At 40.1% G+C, this 23,460-nt stretch overlaps 2 protein-coding genes across 4 annotated transcripts in view; one reads left to right on the top strand and one right to left on the bottom strand.

Annotated features, from left to right (window-relative positions):
* The window catches only part of LOC112054025 (A disintegrin and metalloproteinase with thrombospondin motifs 7), a 152,548-nt gene extending 143,668 nt beyond the window's left edge, over positions 1–8,880 (top strand). The window contains exons 18-20 of the mRNA XM_052886661.1: positions 4,311–4,488; positions 5,435–5,568; positions 6,821–8,880. Of these exons, the coding sequence (XP_052742621.1) occupies positions 4,311–4,488; positions 5,435–5,568; positions 6,821–6,955 (447 nt within the window). The 3' untranslated portion in view covers positions 6,956–8,880. The remainder of the gene's footprint in view (positions 1–4,310; positions 4,489–5,434; positions 5,569–6,820) is intronic.
* A 1,629-nt stretch (positions 8,881–10,509) lies between these two features.
* On the bottom strand, positions 10,510–23,200 carry LOC112054035 (G kinase-anchoring protein 1). Of its 3 annotated transcripts, none has more exons than XM_024093679.2 (7): positions 23,052–23,200; positions 22,800–22,976; positions 22,596–22,712; positions 19,868–20,054; positions 19,452–19,757; positions 13,276–13,415; positions 10,510–12,530 (listed from the first exon to the last, which is right to left on the bottom strand). In XM_024093679.2, exons 2-7 carry the CDS (start codon positions 22,953–22,955, stop codon positions 12,444–12,446), a joined length of 993 nt encoding a protein of 330 aa, XP_023949447.2. In that variant the 5' UTR covers positions 22,956–22,976; positions 23,052–23,200; the 3' UTR covers positions 10,510–12,443. The 3 variants fall into 3 exon arrangements, with proteins under 3 accessions (XP_023949447.2, XP_052742623.1, XP_023949448.2); XM_052886663.1 differs by having other exon boundaries at positions 23,077–23,095; XM_024093680.2 differs by lacking the exon at positions 23,052–23,200 and having other exon boundaries at positions 22,800–23,045.
* Between the last annotated feature and the right edge of the window lie 260 nt (positions 23,201–23,460).

Raw genomic sequence — 23,460 nt, 5'->3', positions numbered from 1 at the left:
GTCAATCGCGGGCGTCCGTAGTATAAAATATATGGAAAACGATGCAGCGTCGATACTAGGACGTCACAGCTGAACCCGTCGCACTAATGGGGCATCTTTCTTACAGCTATCGGTAATGACGAAGGTTTGACTATTATCAGAGGCACAATAAAAGTTAAATTTGTATTTGTATTGCAGGATTTTAAGTTATTTATTCTTAATTATGATTAATATTGCAGATAGGCCGTGCGAGTTACAATGCGTGCCTCACAACAGGAACGACGTAGAAATGATAGGAGTTTTCGTAGCCGACGGGACGCCTTGCAGACAGATCATCGGTGCCAGGGATATGTGTATTGCAGGTTAGTACTTATCTACTTACCAGTAGCGTGCACTTCATAGATGCAAAAATGCACTGCCTACCCTAATAACTCAATACAAACCTACGTTGGACCACAGAATACATTCGACAAGGAATTTTGCAATATTTACTTATAATGCTAAACACCTTCTTCTTCTTCTTTTCTGGACATTTTCCGTACTTGGCCACTAGGGGTTGGCCGTTGTGCGTAGGTCCTTCTGGTGCTGGTCCCCACTGGAGTCACTCCAGCCAGCCGAGCTCGTTCCAGAAGCTTAGCAGGCCGCCCAGGTCGCCGAACGCCCCATGAAGTGTTGCTGGGGATCCAATGTGTGCTGCGTGTTGTTCAGATACACCTCTGCATCTAAGCATAACATGTATCGGGGTTTCTAAACACCTTATGCAACCTACTGCTTCTTACCTACCTTTTATAGAAGGTACCGTTTTTTTCGCCACGGGGAGGCAAGAAGGTTATGTCGGACTTCTACCGAGCCGCGGGAACATTTTGAAAGCTACTGCAACCCAGCCAGCGGCACTCGTAAATCGAGCTCTCCTTTTGTGTTATTGAGAGCGTTAACAACTCGAGGACTTATCTCCGGTGGGTGACAGATTGAAGGTACCTAACCCATACCTAAAATCCAAATACTTAACATTTAAAATAAATCAAATAGGTACCTACGTAGGTACTTATTATAAAACTACTTGATTTTTTTCTGATGTAGGTATCCATAACATTTCTAGGTATAATATCATGACGGAAATACTTTTTTTATTATGTTCCTACGTATAAAATTTTCCGGAAACTAGCAAATTCTGAAGCTTTGCCAAGATATTTTTGCTGGGGTTAAAATATCAAAGTTACATTGATTGATTTGATATTGATTTGATATTGATATCATTGATTACAAACGGCCTAATTTTAACAAGTAGTCGCTAGTGGATTGTTCCAGTGCGTATGAAACTTGTACCTCTATCATTTAAACTCGCCACCATCAGCATTATCACGTAGCATCATCAGGTGAGACTGTAGTCAAGAGCTAGCTTGTCATTCAATCTATACTAATATTATAAAGCTGAAGAGTTTGTTTGATTGAACGCGCTAATCTCAGGAACTACTGGTCCGATTTGAAAAATTCTTTCAGTGTTAGACAGCCCATTTATCGAGAAAGGCTATAGACTATATATTATTCCCGTATTCCTACGGGAATGGGAACAACGTGGGTGAAACCGCGCGGCGTTTGCTAGTAAAAAAAAAAGATATTTTTATTATTCTTTACAAGTTGTTAGGGCTAACTTATTAGGAGGAGGATGAACCCTTTTCGGTTTCTACACGACATCGTACCGGAACGCTTAATCGCTTGACGGTGCGTTTTTGCCGGTAGGGTGTTAACTAGCCACGGTCGAAGCCTCCCACCAGCCAAACCTGGACCAATTAAGAAAACCTCAATCGGCCCAGCCCCCCTAGCCAAGTGGCACGTCGATTCTCTTTCTACGATCGCTAATGCTTTGAAAACTAGAAAGATGTATGGGAATGACATTTGATATCCACAGGTCACGTGATCAAGTTCTGTAATTACCATACATTTTTCAATTTTTCGAAGCGTTAGCGATCGTAGAAAGAGAATCGACATGCCACTTGGCTAGGGGGGCAGGACCTCCGTCTTGTAAATCCACCGTCCATCCACCGAGGCCGTCAAAATATTGTTAAATTAAAAATAAAACTTTGTATACAGGAATATGCTACAAAGTTGGCTGCGACTGGATCGTGGACTCCGACGTCGAAGAGGACGAGTGTGGAGTATGCGGAGGAAACGGATCAGATTGCAAGACGGTGCAGGGGATCTATAATAAGGACACCACGAGACAATCTGGATTTAGTGAGGTACCTACAACGACTATAATTTAAGCCCCCATAGCTCCACAGGTCTAAGCTTAGCTATAGAGAAGTCACACGGTTGACGCCAGTGGCCGCCACACGCTACAATCATCGCTACTTGCTTCTTGTGGCCCGCACCGGCCACTAAACGCCGACACAAAACGCCGCAACACGCCACTTCATTCGTCTTCTACGACAACGTTTTCTTATCATAAGCACCGCAATCAAACCTTCTTCGTTCGAGTCCATTATGATACTGCATGCATGGGTTAAAAAAGTAGCAGCCACCGACCGCAAGTGTCGACCACCGGCCACAAGTGGCTGTCGCACGCTTCAGCTACTTTTGTGGCCCCTTCTTGCTTCTTGTGGCAGCGTTTGTGGCTGTGGTGTGTGACCCGTGTGCGGCGACACTAGCATTCTACTTATATCACGGAAGTAACACGCTAGAATATAAAAACAAAATAAAATTCTAAATAGGACAACTATTAGGCAAATTGTAATAAATTTTGTATAATATTTTACGTAATAAAAAAATAAATCACACTGATTTCTAAGCTTCTAGATCGTTAGTTTATTTGCACGACGTCTGCATAAATTACTATTTCAAAATATGTTGCAAGTTTTCGTAGTTATTATCGAAAACACTGGGTGTTGGTAGCTTTTGATACATAGACTGTTGTTATGCAAACCGAATGGGCGCAGCGCCAAGAAGTTCAGACTAATAAATTTGGCGAACGATAGATAAAAATGATTCTTGATTGCTGTTACTTATACAGTTTGTCTAATTTCATAGGTTGCGGTTATACCAGCTGGTTCGAGAAATGTGAAAATCCAAGAGAAAGTCAGCCCGGGAAATTACATATCTATCGGCAGCGCGAAATCGAGGAAAATATATTTGAACGGAGCAAGGTATGATATATTACTTCTATACTAATACATGAGCCGTGATAGCTTAGTGGAAATAACTCATGCATTCGACTAGGAAGGCTTAAATTCGGTTCCGGTCCCGAGCATACACCTCCTAGTTCAAAAATAAATATCTAGAACTATGCTAAAACCTTTTACGATCACTGTCGAATAATGATGATGATGAAAGAAACTATCAGATAATGATAATTATAAAGCGCTTTCGGAAGGTCGGGGGTGTAACAACATCAGCACTCCAAACTGAGATTTTTTTTGAAAAATTATTTTTACAAAACTCAAAATTTCTCAGCTCAACCCAAGACCTCGTGATCCACATGGGCTCGACCAACAATGTACTTAACATACCTACATTGGCAAAATTAAAAATGGTTTTTGTATGTTTCAGAAATGCCACACTAACGGAATATTTCGTAGCAGGAACCCAAGCGATCTACGAGCGCGATCGCGATTGGGAAAAAGTTCGAATCGTTGGACCTTTGACGGAAGACATTAAAGTTTATGTAAGTTACCTAACAATTAATAAAATTGCGATGAAAATTCAAATATCTAAATATATAAAACTCAAAGGTGACTGACTGATATAGTGATTTAACAACGCACAACCCAAACCACTGGACGGACTGGGCTGAAATTTGGCATGCAGGTAGATGTTATAACGTAGGCAACCGCTAAGAAAGGATTTTGATGAATTTCTAATTTGGGTCTACCCCCAAGGGGATAAACTTGGGGGGTGGAAGTTTGTATGAAACTTTGTAAATTTTGCGGGGATTTGGCTGAAATTTAGAATGAAAATAGATTTTACTCTGGATTAACCGATACGCTACTTTTCATCCCGGAAATATCCATGGTTCCCGCGGGATTTGTGAAAAACTTAATTCCACGCGGACGAAGTCGCGGGCGCCCGCTAATTTAGTATATATGCACCAAAATTCTACCCGCTTTTTTATTGCACGCTGAACTGCACATGCTATTATAACTTCTTTATTAGTTTTTCGTGTACGACCAAACCTAGCCTAGGCGGGGCCTCGTGTTCAGAGTGACCTTAATCACGCTTTATTTATTTGGTCGACCCCCACCAAATGGACTTACAATTGACTGACGTGTCAAATCGTGATGTTTGGAAGTCCCTACAAAAGGCATGATGATGATACCTATTACTATTATTCACAGCAACGTATCTTCCGCGGCAAGCACCGCAACCCCGGCGTAGCGTACCAGTACACGGTGGACCAGCCGAAGGCGCACGGCAAGCGGTACGCGTACCGACTGTCCGACTGGTCCGCATGCTCCGTGACATGTGGAGTGGGCCGCATGCATCGGTATTACACGTGCATCGACGAACATCATCGTAAGGAACACAATACTTTTCACCCTGCCTACTACGTTTAAGACCGTGGGTCCGATTCCTACAACTTGATAATATTTGTATGATGAATTTCTTTCATATATTAGATTTACTAGAAAGACAGCAACTGTCATTGTAAGGAGGAATGATTGGCAGGCACAACTTTTTATAAAGCTGAAGAGTTTGTTTGATTTATACGCACAAAAAATTCTTTGTGTTAAATAGCCCATTTATCGAGGAAGGCTATAGGCTATATATTATCCCCGTATTCCTACGAAAACGGGAACCACGCGGGTGAAACCGCGCGGTGTCAGCTAGTTATTTAAATATAAATATCAATGCCACTTTTCGTTGTAATTTTATAACTCAAGAACGGGCTCACCTATCCAAACCAAAGATTTGATCTTGAATCTTGATTTGATCAGAAGACCAGGGCTTTGATTGGACTATTTAGTAGATGGTTTATGTGAAGTTTCCACATAATTGGTATTATTATACAATATACCTACTATAACCGTAAGTTCTAGGTATAACATATTGAGTGTGTTGTATAAACACAAACGTATGTCTCACTTGCGTTGTGTTCTGTATTCAAATACGTCGGCGATACGATTACTGAGATGCATAGGAATAATTTCTCTTCTAAGACTACTCCGCATTAGTCGCTAAAGAGATTTGTCTGAATTTTAGATTGGGGGTAGATTATACCCTGGATTTAAACAACGGCTTAATATTAATTGATTATGAAATACGCCTAAAACTCACGTGATATTAGGTCGGAGTATGCCCGACTAGTTTCGAACCCATACGGGGCCCTTAGTCATGAGCTGGTTCTTGCATCGCGGCACGAGTTTTAGTCGTGTTTCATAATCAATTAATATGAATAACACTCACGATAGTTTAAATTCTAAAACGGCTTAATATATTTTGAATTTTTGCAACTGTACAGGTCAAGTGGAGCAGTCGCAGTGCTATCACATCGAGCAGCCGCGGCACGAGGCTCTGATGCAGCTGTGTCGGCAGCCCGCCTGCACGCACTGGTGGGTCGGCGCGTGGAAGTCCTGCGCACCGTGCCACATGCCGGTATACATTGTGTTATAATATTGAGTAATATAGAATCCAATAAGTGTTTCCTTCAATTCCCCCAATGGGAACCCATATCTATAGCTTGGCAAGTTCAAAAGTCAAAAGTCAAATTCATTTATTTCAATTAGGCTTAGTTTACAAGCACTTTTGAAAGGTAAAGATTATGTCATAATTTAAATTAAATTAATGGTGGTAATAATAGTCGATAACTTAAAACTAAAGTTACGAGGGTTCCAAACGCGCCTTGGTCCGAGAAGAGCCCACAACAAACTCAGCCAATGTTTTTTTTTGTTCACCACCATTTTACAAACTTATTTAAAACTAAGCACACAGTCGTATATTACAGTCTAACACCAAGCTTTTTTTATCATGTTCGTTGATGACACGCCCATGATATGCGGGCATGAAGTCGAACGCGCGGGGCAGAGGGAAGGACTGCGCGGGTATGAAGCCGTGCGCGCGGGGCATCGCTAACTCCCTCCCGGCCCACGCGGGCCATCGGGAGTGTTACGAACGAATTTGTCAAGCTATAGGTCCGACACATTACCAGAGCCTGGTTTGAGAGACGTAAGGCAATGGCTTGGTCCAAGAAGGAATGATCCTACCATGTTACACAAATATGTATACCTAATGAGCGATCTGTTCTTGGAGTTTCTCTGCGTGATCCAATCAGACACGAGGTGATCCGCAGAAAAACTAAAATCACCGACAGCTCAATGAGTCGCTAAGCTGAAATGGACAGGCACATAGTTTGAATAGCCGCTGGATGTTAGGGTTCCAAGGTGCAAGGTCCACGAAAGCTCAGTGTTGGTCGACCCTCCACTACTGGACCAACATCACCTGGGTTACTAGGAACCGCTGGTTGCTGGCGGCTCGAGACTGATGTTTAAAGCCTAGAGGTCCTTTTAAGGGTGAAGCCAAACGAGCGTAATTTTGTGATTTGACAGCCCCGTAATTTCGGTCGCAGAAATTCACGTGTAAGTAGGAACACAACTCATTTTGCGAAGACGTGTGACAGGAAATGGACTTAAGTGTGAAACCGAATGCAGCTGAAATTACGCGACTGACAACTCACAAAATTACGCTCGTTTGGCCTCACCCTAAGTGGCTAAATCCAACAATAGACGTCCATCGTCTGATAATTATGATGATGGTGCCTTGTTTAATGTGCCATTAGACAGAATAGGATGATAATAATCATAAGGGACTTACTTAAAAAGGTATTTTATCTTACATCTCTTGTCTTCAGGGCGAGGAAGCGACTAAACAACGGAACGTCCACTGCGTGAATAAAATATCAAACAACGTCGTCAGTGATTCAGAATGCGATTTAGCGATAAAGCCAGTGAACGCGATCAGGTGTCCCGAAGTACCGGCCTGTTGAAGATAGCTTGCTGGAAAAACTGGAATTTTGATACACATGGATAGAAACCTATAACTTGGATAATAAGGGGATGCCATGCCTAGCAGCAAGTTTGATCCATCCCCAAAAGTGTAGAAATCAATTTAAGGTTGCATACTTAGTGGTAGATATATGCACTTGAATTGTGGGACTTTAAAATTCAAAGAATTTCAGGTAAAACGTTTACATGCGATGTGCAAAATGCACGAGAGTATTGTGCAAAATAAACTTTACTAGGAATGTGTTTTTGAACGAATGGGTGATTATATAAAGAAAATGTTTTGTTTTGTCTTATATTAAGAAAGTAGCCCATCGAATAGGCATATTCACAAAGATTTCTATCTATAATAATTATCATAGAAGTCTTTGCATACCTACACTTGCGAAAGCACTCGAATATGATCAATATGTGGAGACGTACGAATCTCGCAGGATAAGTACCTACATTAAACATAACTCTGCAATTACCACTTACTGCCATATTATTTAAGTAAAATCTAGTTTTATAGTCTTCGGCTCTTCGGTTAGTTTAAACGAGTAATAAATACAGAAATCTATAACAGTATTAAAGTGGTGTATGTATTCTGGTACAGACCAACGTGAAAATGTTAGTAGATACTATGAAATTTGGACCAAAAATATTTTAGAATTCAAATTCACGTTGCCATAATCGCGGTTACTGCCAATATGACATTTGTATAATTAAGTATTTTTAAGATTTTTACTAATAAAATAAATTCATATTTTTATACAAATGATGTATTTTTGTCATAGTAATAAAAGTGTATCTAATAATTTAGCTAGTCAACTCCATACTATTTGTTTTATTGTTTTTGAAATCTTCAAAATTGTAACTACTCCAGACTACCTACTTATGCGATTCATTAACTATGTCATTTGGACACCAGCAACATTTTGTAGCCTTTTTGTAGCCAATTCTTTTATAATTTTTAGGTAACTTTGGATACTAATTCATCTATTCATTATAAATGCATTTATATTTTACGCTTCTCATATTTTATTTTATTATTTAACACTTGTATGTATGTTCTTTAACTAAAGCTAGAAAATAATAGGTGTCACATCACAATATTATGTAGGTAGGTGGACGACGAAATTTATATTTTGTATAACTTGTAACCCAACTCAGTAGATTGTTTAACTTCTAGATTTACTACAGCCTTCCTTGAGGAGAACTGTTTACCAACAAAAAAAAATTAAAATGAGGGTATAAATCATGAATCATTTCACACCTAATAATAAATATAATTAATTTGTTCTTAAATTAATGGAAATAAATTTGATTACTAAGCTTATAACAATTAGATATGGTTAATATAAATTATGTAACTTTTATAATCAAACCATACATAATTTAAAATAAATAAGTTATGAAATGACATGCGTTTTCTACCTTCATTTCCATTTCTTTGTTGGTACTCATCAAGAAAGGCTGTATAGACTCCATTTCAATAGATAAGTAAAACTTTATATGTATAAAAATAGTGAATTCGTCAATTGCCTATTATTGGAACAAATACCGATATTTATTCATAACAGAGTTGTTTGTGTCCTTTATGTATTTCAAGTGATAAGCATAATTATAATAATAGCGTAGTATTTTTATTTATCTTTATACCTAACTTAATATTTAGGTGTAATCTTGTACATTAATTAACTGATGTTTCAGTTCTAAGACTCGTCAGTGAACAAATTCGTCGATCTATTGATACACAATTTTAATTTTCAATAATTATTTTGAAACTAACCTCTAGTTACATACGTAATCGTTTTTTTACACTGGTTTATTTTTGTTTTCTTTTATAGTTATCACACAGGCGTTGTTAGTATAATTACAATTGTGTATTTAATTAGAGATGGCAAATAAAATTGTGCATTGTTTTAAATGGTCTTTTTTATTCCAACCTCCTGTTTAATTAAGATATTCGCTTGTATTATTTCAACAGGCAGCGAAGGAATTGTTGGAAGTGTTGTTTGTTGTGTTGTATACATAGTGTGGTTTTTTAACAGACTCCAAAAAAGGAGGAGGTTCTACGTTCGTCTATATGTAGGTTTTTTCTAACGTGGTATTGTGTTTATTGGTAGCCACCAGAATACAGAAAAGTCGATATGTCCGTGCTGGATAAGAGTATTATTGTAATTTATGAATTTCAAATTTAGTCCATTGAAATGGTAACTGAGCTTTGCATTTTTTAGAGGACGCAATTTTATTTTTGAGACGTGTGGTCAATACAAGCTCAACCCCAAGTTGTGGGGTCGCCACCCTTGTTCCCCGGCCGCCATCTTGATAAAAGGGGTGAAAACAGTTTTTTCGCGATATCTCGGAAACTATGCGTCTTACACAAAATAATTTATAGTTATAATTTGTAGCAAGTTGTTAGAAAAGTTCCGTAGAAAAGAAAATCTCTTCTTGTGAGTGCTTTCCGCGAGAGTCTCTTTTCCATACTTTGGTAAGGTACATAATATGGGAAGTATTCGCATTGGCAATTAAGTATCTCATATATTTTATTAATTTCGCACTAGCAGTTGTTTATAAAATACAAAACAAATCATGCAATTATAAAGACCCTTCGGTACTTATCAAAAGTACTAACCAGTGTTTGGCAAGTTTCGTTAACAAAGTGCTTTACGTAATACGAATATGTGGTTGTTATTGATTTGGATCTTAATTATATAGGTATAGGCTGAATACTTATTAAGTAGGCTAGCAGGACTTGCATAGTGCGTGCGCATTAACTTGACACCTGCCTACTATGCTCATCCAAACAAATAGAAATTAGAACACAGTACAAACATCATTCGACTCATGTATCAAGTTAATCCGCACGCACTATAGGAAGGTTTCAAATCAATTCTCGTTCGACTAAGCCTTAGCCCACCACGTTGGCCCAAAGCGGACTGGCAGACTTCAAGCACGTAGAGAATTAAGAAAATTCTCAGGTATTAAAGAGCTCAGTGGATATGACTTCTGACTTCGATTCGGAGGACGAATCCGGTCCGGGGCATGCACCTCCAACCTTTCAGTTATGTGCATTTAAAAAAAAGAGAGAAATTAAATATCACTTGTCTGGAACGGTGAAGGAAATACATCGTCAGAAAACTTGCATATCAATCTATAATAATCAAATATGTCATTCCTAAACTTTTTTTTGGAGTTTGCTCCTCAAGAATAGATTTTTTATATATAGCCCCCGGTGTGAAAGAAATATGGGCAGTAAAATTCGATGAACAAATGACAGCGTTACGTTTTTGCGCGCAACCGATTCTGCTCCTTGGTTGCGCACCTTTCACTTTTACACACAGGCGTAAGTACTGAGACGTACATATATGTATGCTGCGGGGCAACATATATCTATTTAGACAGTCGATCTGAAAAAGTAATCTCCATTTGTGCGTCGGAGCTGACACGCGCTTTTTTTTTAATTTGCATTAACCTTTGCGTTAACCTTAATAAAAATAAAATAACTTTTATTTGCTACAGGCTCAGTTGTAAAGTAGGTAAATACAAACAAGCATATACGTAGATGTACTTAAGATTTATTTTTAATCTTTATCAGTTAAAGTTTGTGACACGTTGAACAAATTAATATTACAATCACAGAAAAAGTAAAGAGATCCCAAGTTGCGTGCGCACGAAAATCTGATAAAACCTTCAAATACAGGAATGTCTTTCCAATGTTAACATGCCATGATGATTTTAAACGTACCAAACATCCTTACACATAAAAATTAAATCACCAGCAAATAATTTTACAATATGGTGTTGTTCCAACACATTGAACATCATTTGTAACACTTACATATTAAATTATTTACCACAAAATGTTCATTTAATATACAAACAAAAAAAAATATAGTCGGATGCAATTTTTTTGACGTTTCCGAACATCATGATTTGAGACGCGCAATACAAGATCATAGGTGTCCCCAACGATTTTAAACTACATATTAGATATGTTACGTGCATCAAAATCACCGCAAAAATTAATCAACACTCATCTTGACATTGTTAACAATGTTTAAGTATTATTTGTTTAAATAATTTTAGTTGTTTACTATGCGGCTAAATGAAATTAAGTCAATCATCCACTTTTTTTTATTTATTCTTTACAAGTTAGCCCTTGACTACAATCTCACCTGATGGTAAGTGATGATGCAGTCTAAGATGGAAGCGGGCTAACTTGTTAGGAGGAGGATGAAAATCCACACCCCTTTCGGTTTCTACACGGCATCGTACCGGAACGCTAAACCGCTTGGCGGTACGTCTTTGTCGGTAATGTGGTAACTAGCCACGGCCGAAGCCTCCCACCAGCCAGACCTGGACAAATTAAGAAAATCTCAATCTGCCCAGCCGGGGATCGAACCCAGGACCTTCGTCTTGTAAATCCACCGCGCATACCACTGCGTCACGGAGGCCGTCACTTTTGTTCGCCTCAGTTTCGACGCGCTAGTGACGTATAAAATCATTGGGTGTCCCTGGTTATGCAGGAGCGTGGAGCTTGATTCTTGTATGACTTGCGCATAGGGTTAATTGCACCTTATTTTGGAGACGCCATAAAGAGTGCATCCGACCATACTAAATTTCCAAAAGATATCCAATTAAATATATAATATTTAACATAGTAATCGCTAATTCAGCGCACCGCTTTCATTACTTACTTATCAATTTTATATTTTCATGTTTGTCTACAGTATATAATAATGTGTAAATAAAAAAATATCTTAGTTTCATTTAAAAAAAAACTCTTTGTGCAGGCTGATTATTTATTGTAATAAAATGTCAAAATTTTGAAAAAAAAAAATTTTTGAAAAGATCTGCACATATTTGAGTTTCATTGCAATTTATTTCATTTATCAAGATCTAAAGTGTATGGCAATATTGTAATAGAAATTTAAGAAACTCTTTAACTTAGTCTTATTTATAAACTACTTACCAGTGGAAAATAGTGAAAATAGTCAAAGTCTTATACTTAAGCACACTTCAAGGTCAAACTAATTTGAATTTGCTACAGACTTTAAAAAAAAAATACTCTACAAAAATATAGTTTTCAAAATGCACCAAATTAACTCCACTATAAAATATTTAATTTAAAATGTAACATTGTGCTTTGTTAAAACATTTTGTGGCATATAACATTTTTACAATCATAAAAAAATAACAAAAAAAAAAATAGAAAAACTCCGTAGTCATATTCAATCATAAAATTGACCACTTAAAATAAACTTATCCTTTTCTTAGAGAGCTATATAGTACCATTAAAACATCTAAATTAAAACCAGACAAATGTTCAAACTTTATTTGTCTTGCTCAACATTTGCCGCTTTTATCTTCTGAAAACTAGAAAAGAACTACTAAAAAAATATAAACAATAGTTAGTTGGACAAATCCAATTATTTATTTGTGATCTTCAATTAAATTCTATAAATTGTTTAACATCTACTTCGTATACTAAGATGTTCCAGAGCTGGTGTCTTTTGACAAGATCGCCTCGGACGAAACATCAAATCGTATGTTTTTCTTTTTAGTGCCATATCTCTGAAATATTAAAGAAAAGCTTAATTTACCCAATAAAATAGTGAATAATATACCCAAAACAATTGAAAAACTAAAGGTTGCCTGCTTTCACACTGCAACTGTGAGGTTGCTAGATATAAAAAATTAAGTAATGTTATTTACATACCCTCAACAGTTATTTAGTCAAATGAAAGCTTGATTTAACTGTATTAGTGTAGTAACTGTTGCCTTGGATCTAGTTACCTATATTTTGTAGGAAAAATGTGTTTGGCCAATTTAATTAGGCAACCTATTTGCTATGTTTCACTGTGAACATTATCTATCATTTACTACATAGCACTAATGAATAACAGATGACGGTATATATTTCTAATGGCGGATCTTAGACTATAGGAGTTATGGTCTAAGATCATTTATTATTATTATACATATTATATTATTATAATCATCATCATCATTAACAGCCGATGGACGTCCACTGCTGGACATAGGCCTCTTGCATGGATTTCCAAACAAAATGGTCTCGAGTCACCCTGCAACCCGCTTGATGTCCTTGGTCCACCTAGTGGGGGGGTCGACCAACACTGCGCTTTCCGGTGCGTGGTCGCCACTCCAGCATCTTGCAACCCCAACGTACAACGGCTCTTCGAACTATGTGGCCTGCCCATTGCCTCTTCAACTTTGCGACTCACTGAGCTATGTCAGTGACTTTGGTTGGTTTGCGGATCTCCTAATTTCTAATTATTATAATAACAAATATATTTACCTTATCTTTAGCGCGCGGGTCGGCGTTCCTCGAGCGCTCCTTCTCCAGGTCTTGATGCAGTGAGGCCAGCTCTGACGTCATCTCCGACTGCATGCACCGGAGACGCTCCACTTCCACCAAAATTTCCGCCTTGTCTTTCACTATAATGACACAAGAGAGACAACATTATTTAATTGAATACAAGTTTTTATGGTAAAATAAGTTAATTTGTTTAAGTTTGTCTATATATAAAATTCACTGTTAGCTGCCATACTGCTATGAAATAGTCTGACCAATTTTGATGAAGTATCATATTATTTTTTTTTTTTTTTTTTTTTTTTTTTTTTTTTTTTCTGTCTGAGTAGGTGCCGATAGCTCCCTGCGGAACCACTACGGCGTCACCGGGGGGGTTGGGCGAGCGCAGAAGCATCGCCTGATGTGACCCGAAGGCTGAAAGAAAGATAGAGGACGGAACGGCTCTCTAAGGGCGTCTCCTATGAGACTCGGACCTCGGCTTAGAAGGCCATTCTGGAGGAGGTAACCGTGACCTGAGTGAATCAGTCCGGACGCCCCCAAGATCGTGAGTTAGAAAACCCACGTCCGGGTGACGTTAGATATCGGGGACCTCGTCTTCGCCGGCGAAGACGCTGTGTAGCTTGTGATTGTGTTACCTGGGAAGCATTGTCGGTTGTTATGTCATCGTCTGGATCGTAAAGGACGTTCTTGGGACGCCTCTGCTTGCAGTTAGCGTTTAGGTTGGGAGTGTAATTGCAGGCCTCAACCACTAGTTGGTTGGGATGGATGGCAGCTCTGTCAAAATAGTTTTGAGAGAGCTGTTTCATGTACTTAGCTATTGTCGGTAATTCTAGATCTCTATGGAGGTCATTATTGCGTAAAAACCACGGCGCGCCCGTGATTTGACGCAGAAAACGATTCTGTAGGGTTTGAAGCGGCCTAAGGGTCGCTTTGGGACGGTGGGCAAACACTACACTAGCGTAGGTTAAGATCGGACGGATCGTAGTTTTATAAAGCGTTAGCTTTGAGCGGAGGGACAATTTACTTTTCTTATTTATCATAGCGTAAAGGCGGTGCATTACGTATGCGGCCTTTTTTCTCGCTTTGTTAACGTGCATGGAGAAGCTCATGCGGTTATCGAAGGTAACGCCTAGGTACTTGGCAGTACGTTGCCAGGGGATGGGTGCTCCGTAAAGGGAGACTTCTTTGAGTCCGGACTTGAGACGGGAGACCGCTTTGCCGGTGAAAAGCACGGCTGCGCTTTTCTCTGGGTTGACTTCTATACGCCAAAGGCGGAACCATTTACCTATAATGTTTACCGCCTTCTGGAGGCGGGCTCTAATGTGGACCCGGTTTACTGCCGTCGCGTACAGTGCGGTGTCGTCCGCAAACTGGGCGACGTGTACGCCCGGGTGGTCGGTGGGAATGTCGCTTGTGAAGAGCGAGTATAAAAGCGGGGAGAGCACGGAGCCCTGAGGGACTCCTGCGCGAATCTGTCTGGGTGAAGAGAGAGTGCCGTCTATACGGTACCTGAAGGTGCGGTTGGACAGAAAGCTGTGTAGCAAGCGTACCATTTTGTTTGGTACGCCGAAACGGTTTAGTTTGAATATCAAGCCTTCGTGCCAGACGCGGTCAAACGCTTTAGCTACGTCAAAGAAGAGCGCCCCGGTGGCGATGGGGTTGTGAAATGTATTAAAACCGGTTAGAATGTGCTCCGTGAGGCGGTGCACTTGATGAACACATGAGTGTTTACATCGAAATCCAAACTGTTGTTTGATGAGAAGTTGCTTTTCATCGCAAATGGCTTTGAGACGATTCAAAATGATTATCTCATACACCTTGCCAATGGTGTTGAGAAGACTAATTGGGCGGTAGCTAGTCGGGAGGTCGCGGGGTTTACCCGGCTTGTGGATGCCAATGACCGTGGCTTCTTTCCATGCGTCTGGGAAGGCGCAGTGAGCTAGGAGAACATTGAAGATGTTCACCAGGAGGTTGATTATCTGGACCGGGAGAAGCTTTAAAGCTTTGTTGCTAATCGTATCAGGCCCCGGAGCCTTCTTTTTGCGCAAGCCCTTGATAACCGCAGAGACTTCCTCGCATGACGTAGGGGTAATTTCGACTCCGTCCGGGGGGCGAGATAAGATAGAAGTGAGTTCGGACTTCACTTTTTTCGCGTGTGATTTTACAAATGCCGTAGTGCTTGGAGTGCACTGGGCTTCCAGACTGTCGGCTAGGCATTCGGCCTTATCGATGTCCTCGATCGCGTTTGGGAGGCCAGGGCGTTTGAGAGGTGGGGTGGCTGCGAGGCGGTCGGCTTTGAGATATCTTGCCACGTCGTAGAAGGCTACGTGCGATGGCTCGAGCTCTCTCAGTCGGTCGTCCCATTGTCTGTCATAACGCCAGCGCAAGCGACGCTTGCACCGTCTTCCGAGAGTCCAAAGTAGACTCGCGTTTTGTCGGGTCGGTTCAGATTCGTAGCGTCTTTGCTGTGCGTTTCTATCCGTTAGTAGGGCCCGTAGGTCCGACGACAAGGGGGCCTTGCTGAAGGCAGGGACCTCCTTGGTGCAATCTTTTATTGCTTCGCGAATATGGCCATTTAGGTTCGAAGAAGCTGCGAGCGCTTCGCCTAACGTTTCTATCTCGTCAGGAATTTGATCTAGGTGCTGTGAAGCCAAGGACTTGAGACGCTCAGACAGTCTCCCGTAATTAATTATAGTTTTGGTCGGGGGGGTCGTGGAGGGCGGGGGGCCAAGCTGGAGTATAACTGGTCTGTGGTCCGAGTCCGAGGCCAGATCCGAGAACACCTCCAAAGGACTCACTTCAAGAGTGATGTTCTTTAGGAGTGCCAGATCCAGTACGCTCGGAGTTTGGTTTCGTGTGTCCGTCAGTCTCGGGTAACGTGTTGGTTTGTCGGGGGTGAGCAAAATGAAATTAGCATCGTCGCGGTCAGTCAGTCTTCTTAGAGTGTTGCCGCTAGTGTTATTATAAGCGTTGAGCCAACTTGTATGTTTAGCGTTAAAGTCACCGGCCAAAATGACGGAGTCACTTAAGGAGAGGAGTGTCTGAATGTCACTCTCTAAGAGACGTTTACCGCAGGGTTGGTAAACTGAAACCAGTGTGATCGGCGGATGGCCGGTCATACTGACCTGACATACTGAGACTTCCATGTTAGTAAGCTCGGGAGGATCAAGAGGAGTGCAGTGAAGAGCCCTTCTGTGATATATAGCTGTACCTCCCTTCCTTTGGGTGGTCCGGTCGTTTCTAATCATTAGGTAATTCCCTATTTTGGGATCGCGAAGGCTAGGTTTCAAGAAGGTCTCTTGCACCAGAAAGATGTCCGGTTTGTGGTCGCTTATCCATTCGCGGACCTCGAGTAATTTATCGGTGAGCCCGTCTGCATTGAAAAAGCCGACAGTCAGGGAATGTGGTTTTAATCTACCGTTGTGAGCCATTTAGAAAATTTTTATAGTTTTCGATCGCGCGGAGCATGATACTGTGCTCGCCTATTGCCCTTAGGGGGTCTACTTTATATTTCTCAATGAAGAGATCGTATTCTTCCATACGGAATACATCCGAGAAGGAGTGAGTCGCGTATGAAGGTTTGGACGAGGCTTGAGGGGCCGAGAGAGAGGGTTGGGCCGCAGGAGCGGCCCTCGGGGGCTGTTTTGCGACCGGAGAAGCCGGTGCCGCACTAGGAGCGTTAGGCGCTCCGTACAATGGCTTGTTCCAAGCGTTGGTGGTAGGCACCGGCGCTGGAACAAACCTGTGAGCGGGCTTTTTGGGTGCCGCCGGTTTGCGGCCCGCTGCCCTGCCCCTTCGCTTGCCTGGCTGTGGGGCCTTCCGGCATCCGCGATAGTTCGCGGGATGGCCGGCTTCGCCGCACAGCACGCAGCTTGGGGGCACTTCAGCGATCCGTTCCTTGCGGGGACAATCTATCGTGCCGTGATCTCCCAGGCACTTAACGCACCTGGGACGGGCAAAACAATTCCTTTGAGAGTGTCCATAGGTCTGGCATCTATGACATTGACCTATGCGGCCACGGTTGTTGGGCTTCTCAAAGGAGAGGCCAGAGAGGTGGCATATCGCCTTCAAGTTGTATATCCTCTTGCCCTCAGGAGAGAGCTCGAGGATCACTAGACAGAGGTCTAGCGGCTCTTTTGAGCGTGATCGGTACATTCGGTGTACCTCCTGGACGGGGAGATCCTGTTTAAGCAGGTCGGCCTTGATGAGCTCAGTATCAAGCTCCTTGGGGAGACCGCGGACTACTACGCGGAGGACTCGCTCATCGCTCAGAGCGTAAGTGTGATAGCCTATTGAGTTTGACCTCAATAAAGCTGTCAGACGCCTATGGTCACCGGATGACTCGCATTCCGCACGAATACCTAAGGTGGTAAGCTGGGCGTTTGGAATAGGGATATTGTTTTTTATTAGCATGGGGACAATTTTGTTTGCCCATGCGTCCTTGTCCCTAATAAACATTGGGGGGATCTTCTCCTTGCGAGGTTCCTCCATAGGAGAGTCCTCACTTTCGGAGTCTGAATCGGATAAGGTTTGTGACCGAGCTTGGCTCTCGGTCACAGTGACCTTGCTAGTGGTAGTGGGCTGAGCGTCGGTTTTAGTAGCCTTTCGCCGTTTTCGATTACTTACGACGACTGTGAAGCCATCGTCAACTGGAGCCGGTGAGCCCTGCGACTCTGGGATATCGCAAATGTCCATGGCGGAAGGCCTATGGACCGTGTTGGTCGGAGTGCGAGTCATAGATTCACGGGAGGGTGGCAAAGTGCCCTTTGGGTGGGCTGAGGGCCCGGGGAGCGCGTTAGGCGCGCTAGGCCCTACGGACGGAGCCGGAATCGGTGTTGCCGGGCGACCCGAGGCCGAGACACGTGGGTCGCGGGCCGCGGATTGGCTGCCCAGCGGCGGGCGCACTACCTGAGCAGGTAGCACGTGGCGCTGGGTCACGAGTGGCGCGGGGGTTGCGGGGATAGCGGGGGACGCGGCGGCATTTCCCGGAAGGGGACTACCTGCTTGGGGTTGACTTTGAGTCAAAGTCACGGTTTGAGACGCAATCGGTTGCGAAGACATAAAACTTTCCAGATAGCCTGGAAATTTAACTCGGAGGTCCTTGAAGAGGGCCTCCAAGTACGGCGGCGGAACGGAGTTGGGGTCCATAGTGGACCCCGGAACTAACAGGGCCTCCCCACCGGGGCGGGGAGGTGAGTACCTACTGTGTGGCCCTAGTGGTCCACGCCTTTAGGTGACGTGGGTGTACCTACTCTTATTCTAGTGTACTCACGGACCGGAACCACTTAACTACACTAGAACAACGCAGAACACAACACAACACAGCACAACGAAATCGGTGGTCAAGACAGTACTAGAAAAACTAGCACCCTCTCAAAAGAAGAACCAATATTGGTGGCCTCCACCGTGGGATCGAAAACCTGCATAGGCGAGGACAGACGACCGCACGGGACGGCTGCCAAGATCGGAGTGTATCATATTATGTACTTCTACTTATAAAGGTCTACCACAGTTTTTTTTTTTTACTTTTGTAGATCTATAAAAGGCGAATATCCCATTATACTAAAGCCAAAATTGCTGTGCAATGTTTATCAACAATCAAATTAAAAGTACCTTAAATAGTAATAATAATATTTAAAGCCTTTGAGTTATGTATTGATCTAGAATGATGTAGAATTTATTCAAAAACCAAATAGCAAATTTTGCATACTTATTTATTTTAAATTCTATAATGTGTGTATTGTCAAAACTCAAAGGCTTTAAATATTATTATTATTATATTTAAAACCTTTATTATATATTAAATATTATTATTAATATCTATATTTTGTATAGATATTATGCTTCATACGCAGACAATACCACATGAAACATGAAATGTTCTCTGGTTTTGAAGAATTTATTTTTAAATCTAAGCATAATGCAGTTAAGGCTAACTGCTGCAGCAAGCAAATTCAAGAACAAAGCTGTGTGGTGTATGACACTGTAATACATTAAAAAAAAAAGAATATTAACCAAATCTTTCAAAAAACCTAAGCAAATAAGGTAGGCAATGGTAGGTAGGTAGGTAATGTAGAACCTACAAAATACAAATTGAACCGCTGTTATTAGCTTGAACTCAAAATCAAGAATGACTACATTTTTATTTCAATTTAACTTACTTTCACCCTGTCCAAGTATATTACAAAGTTTCTTATTCCTCGACTTCACTGTAAGAAGCTCGTCCTTCAAGCTCATAACCTGCTGTTTCAAAGCAGATATCTCCTTATCCTTCTTTTCCAGAGTTTCAGTAAATTGTAGTCGAGTGATAACTTCGTCCGGCACTGTCTGGTTCAACACTCTATCTATAATTTTGTCTTTCAAAAGTTCATTCTTGGTTTCTGTCTGTATTCTGTCAAAAAATGTTGTATCTTTGTCAGGTTGTTTTAGTTCTTCCTCAGGATTCTTTACAGATGTTACATCGATAACTAAAATAAATTATATTATTAAACAATAAAAAAAGGATGAAGAATAAATAAAATAAAAATGTTAATAAATCTTTGTAACCGAGTGTAGCATCAGGAGTTAGTCAACTCACAGTTTGGTTCTTCTCCGTGTGTCACCAGGTCATTGAACTGTTCCAGACTCATAACGTGCTTTTTCTTCTGTTTCTTGGATCCCGCACGGGATTGTTCTTCTATCTTCTTTTCAATCTCAGCATCTCTTTTTATTTGCTTGTAAACATCTTTTTTCTCTTCATAATCCAGTTTAGATAAAAGTATTGCCTGTTATGTATTAAAATAAATAAACTAACTAATAATATTTCTTAATATACAGGATGCTCAGGAGTAATTCCCATAACTTCAAGGTGTTGACAAGTCCACTTATAGGAGAACTGTGTAAACTATTTTTTTCAACTAAAAAAAAAACTTTGTATTTTTTCATACAAAGTTATTCAAATAATTTCGACTATCCATGTAACACACGCCTTTATCTATCCTTGCATTTTAAAATACCTAATTGTATAGTACGCGCGTTAACAACTGAGTCTTAGGGCCATAAATCATTTCTCTATATCTATCTCGCTTGCACTTATGGGTCTTATGGAGCCGTCTAGTGAAGGGTGTAACAATGAAAGACATATTATCGATAAGTAAAGTTTATTATCGTATCTTGTTCACAAAATTAAAAAAATTAACAATATTTGATTTAATATAATACATATTTCATATTATATAATTATTAACTAAATAAAATTAATCTTCATCTGAGTCTTCATCATCAGAATCTTCGTCTTCTGCCAAATTTATTATAAGCGGCGCGTGATCTCTAATTAGAGCTTTTTGTAAATCTTTGTTTTGAAGTTCTTCGGCATGCCTAACACATTTGGCCCAGTCTTCTCGTGTGACATTTTCTATGGCTCGGTGGAGGTGATTTTCGACATCTGCTATCTTGAAGGTATTATTATTCTTCGCAACTTCTCCCTTTACTTGTGCCCAAATTAATTCTATTGGGTTATATTGACAGTGATATGGAGGGAGCCTTATTACTTCATGACCTCGTTCATTTGCCAGATGGTCTAAAGCGTAGACCTTCTGCGGGTTACTGGCTTTTACTTTTCTTATTAATGTTTCGTCTAGATAGAAACGTGGTCGCTGATCGTTAGTTCTTCTAAGTAAATCCAATTTCCTTAAAAAGTCCATTCTAGCACAAACAATATCAGTTCTTTCCATTAAATATTTACGTCCTTCGCTATTTTTCTTATACTGGAACCCAACCTCCTTCAGTAGTATTCTCATTGAAGTGTTGCCGCATTTAAAATCGGGTAATTGTTCACGGAATTTTTCTAAAATTTTCGCCACGGATGGATACTCTCCATTCTCATAAAATGAAGCTACAGTTCGCTTCAACACACTTTTATCAAAATCGTCAATATTAGTGACGGTTTGTGGTTTCTTAAAATTTGTTCTTGGTATACAGGTACTGCCTGATTGTGATACTTCCGTCTTGATTCGGTCCACTGTCGCTCTGCTCACACCACAAACAAATGCGGCCATTTCACGTGGTTTGTTGAAATTTAGAGAAGCCACTTTATTCGGATCACTTTTCAATTCATTGAGAAACAGGAATACGTTGTGAATCAGTGTTCGAGCTTGAGGGCTAATATCGCCATGTAATTTCTTCAGATCAACGTTAGGAAATAAAGTATCCATAGTGCGCAACGAGTAACACATGAATGTATTTATTTAATTGCAGTAAACACATTTATAGCAAAAAAAATACGCAATGCAATTACATTAGAAACCGACCAATCAGAATCGTCCAAATCATTATTGACTCATCATTAGCACGTGCGCAGGTAGCCGTTTATCGATAATTAGGGTGCGCAGGTAGGCGCGCTGCACATTCCTATCTTTTTTGACTTTTATGACCGGACGACTCAGATGATAACGCGCATACTATAGTGGTAATACTGTCGATATTGACGAGGTATTGTAACTGGCACTCCACACTTCACTAGTAAAGTATGTCTTGATATTTCTCAAGTCATCTTATATCGCATCCTTATAATAAGGTTGCAATATAAGGTATACAACTTAAGATCTATTTACTAAAAAAATATTGTTTACTCAGAAAATATTAATTTTAGAACACGTGATCCTTAGACATTTTAAATTAATTTTAAAGAATTTAAAGAAACTAGAGTTTTGAAAAATACTCCCGAGCACCCTGTATATAAATTATTACCTCTTTATAATATTAGTATAGATGTGTTACATTGTTAAATTATGATGGACTCCTAAATTACTTAAGCAATTTTAATCAGGTTTTCACACTGTGAAGTTTGATTCAACTTGAAAAAGAGGGTAGAGTAAAGGTTGGGTAGAGGAAGGGTAGGGGTAGGGTAGGAGTAGTGGTAAAGTAAGAGTAGGGTAGGGTAGAGAAAATCTAAGTCCAATAAGTCAAAGTGAAGCTTATTAGGGACTGCTAGTAGTCAAATAGTCAGTCAAATAGGTCATTGCAGTATGATATTTTTTGATACAAAGTCAAAATACTACACTATGAAGGGTGGGCCATAAAATCGTACTAACCAGCACTAAATTATATACTATTTCAATCTTATGTAAAATTAATAAAATCTTACTAACCAGCACTAAATTATATACTATTTCAATCTTATGTAAAATTAAGGAGACCTAAAATATTTATCTATTATTTTCTGAGCAACAATTTGTGTCATAAATCTGTGTCTCAACAAATTATGAGTAATTAAAGCCCAATAAGGCACATGTTTAGATTTCTATGAGACTTGTAGCAGATCTTACCTCTTGCATCTGGGATTCAAAATTTCCAACAACAATTTCTTCATCTTTCTGTTTCCACATTTCCCATTGTTCAGAAGTGGCCTCCACTGGCTTTTGTTTGCGCTTTTTCGTCAAAGGCTGGAAGGTGTAATAATAACATAAATACCTACTATACTACTCATATATTTTTTTATTACTATGTACCTAATACAACCAAACAAATACCTGAGATTTATTGGAACTTTTAGGTTTCTTAGCAGAATCCAACTTCTTTATAGGATTTCCTTTAGTCTTTTTAGATTTCTGGTTTTCATTAGCGGTATGGTCATCGTCCTCTATTTTCAGACCGGCAAAGCGAGATTGAACGACAAGAGCAGCCATTTTCCGACAAAGGCAAATTCTCTAGAAATTCAAAATCTATTATGTTTTAACTCCGCTTAGGATAAATAAACGAATTTCCAAATAGCAAATACTGACTTCAGTTTAATTAGAATTACCGTACTTGTACAGGTACAGGCCAGGCCAAGAAAAAATGCTGTGTTCCGTTTTGCTCTCTATGATTACAACCAAAGACTATAACACCAAGTCGCATAAAAATACTTTACATTGTAGACGTATAGGAATTAGATGGGAATTACCATAGAAAATAATTCGTCCGAGATGTTGATAAATGTTTTAATGATTTTTTTCATGATGATGTTGGATATACATCACAAACCAAACATTGATAATTTTAGCACTGAATAAACATTAAACTACAATGAAATCTATAATTAATTTATTAAATAAATCTGTTTTTATAAACGCGTTCGTAATATTATTACGTAATTATTTGTTTCGTACATTAAAATGGCCGTGAGTATCATCGATCATCGATTATCGATTA

The sequence above is a fragment of the Bicyclus anynana genome, chromosome 17 (genome assembly GCF_947172395.1).
Source record: "Bicyclus anynana chromosome 17, ilBicAnyn1.1, whole genome shotgun sequence".
In the NCBI taxonomy this organism is placed as follows: Eukaryota; Metazoa; Arthropoda; class Insecta; order Lepidoptera; family Nymphalidae; genus Bicyclus; species Bicyclus anynana.
This window is presented reverse-complemented; position numbering and strand designations above follow the sequence as displayed.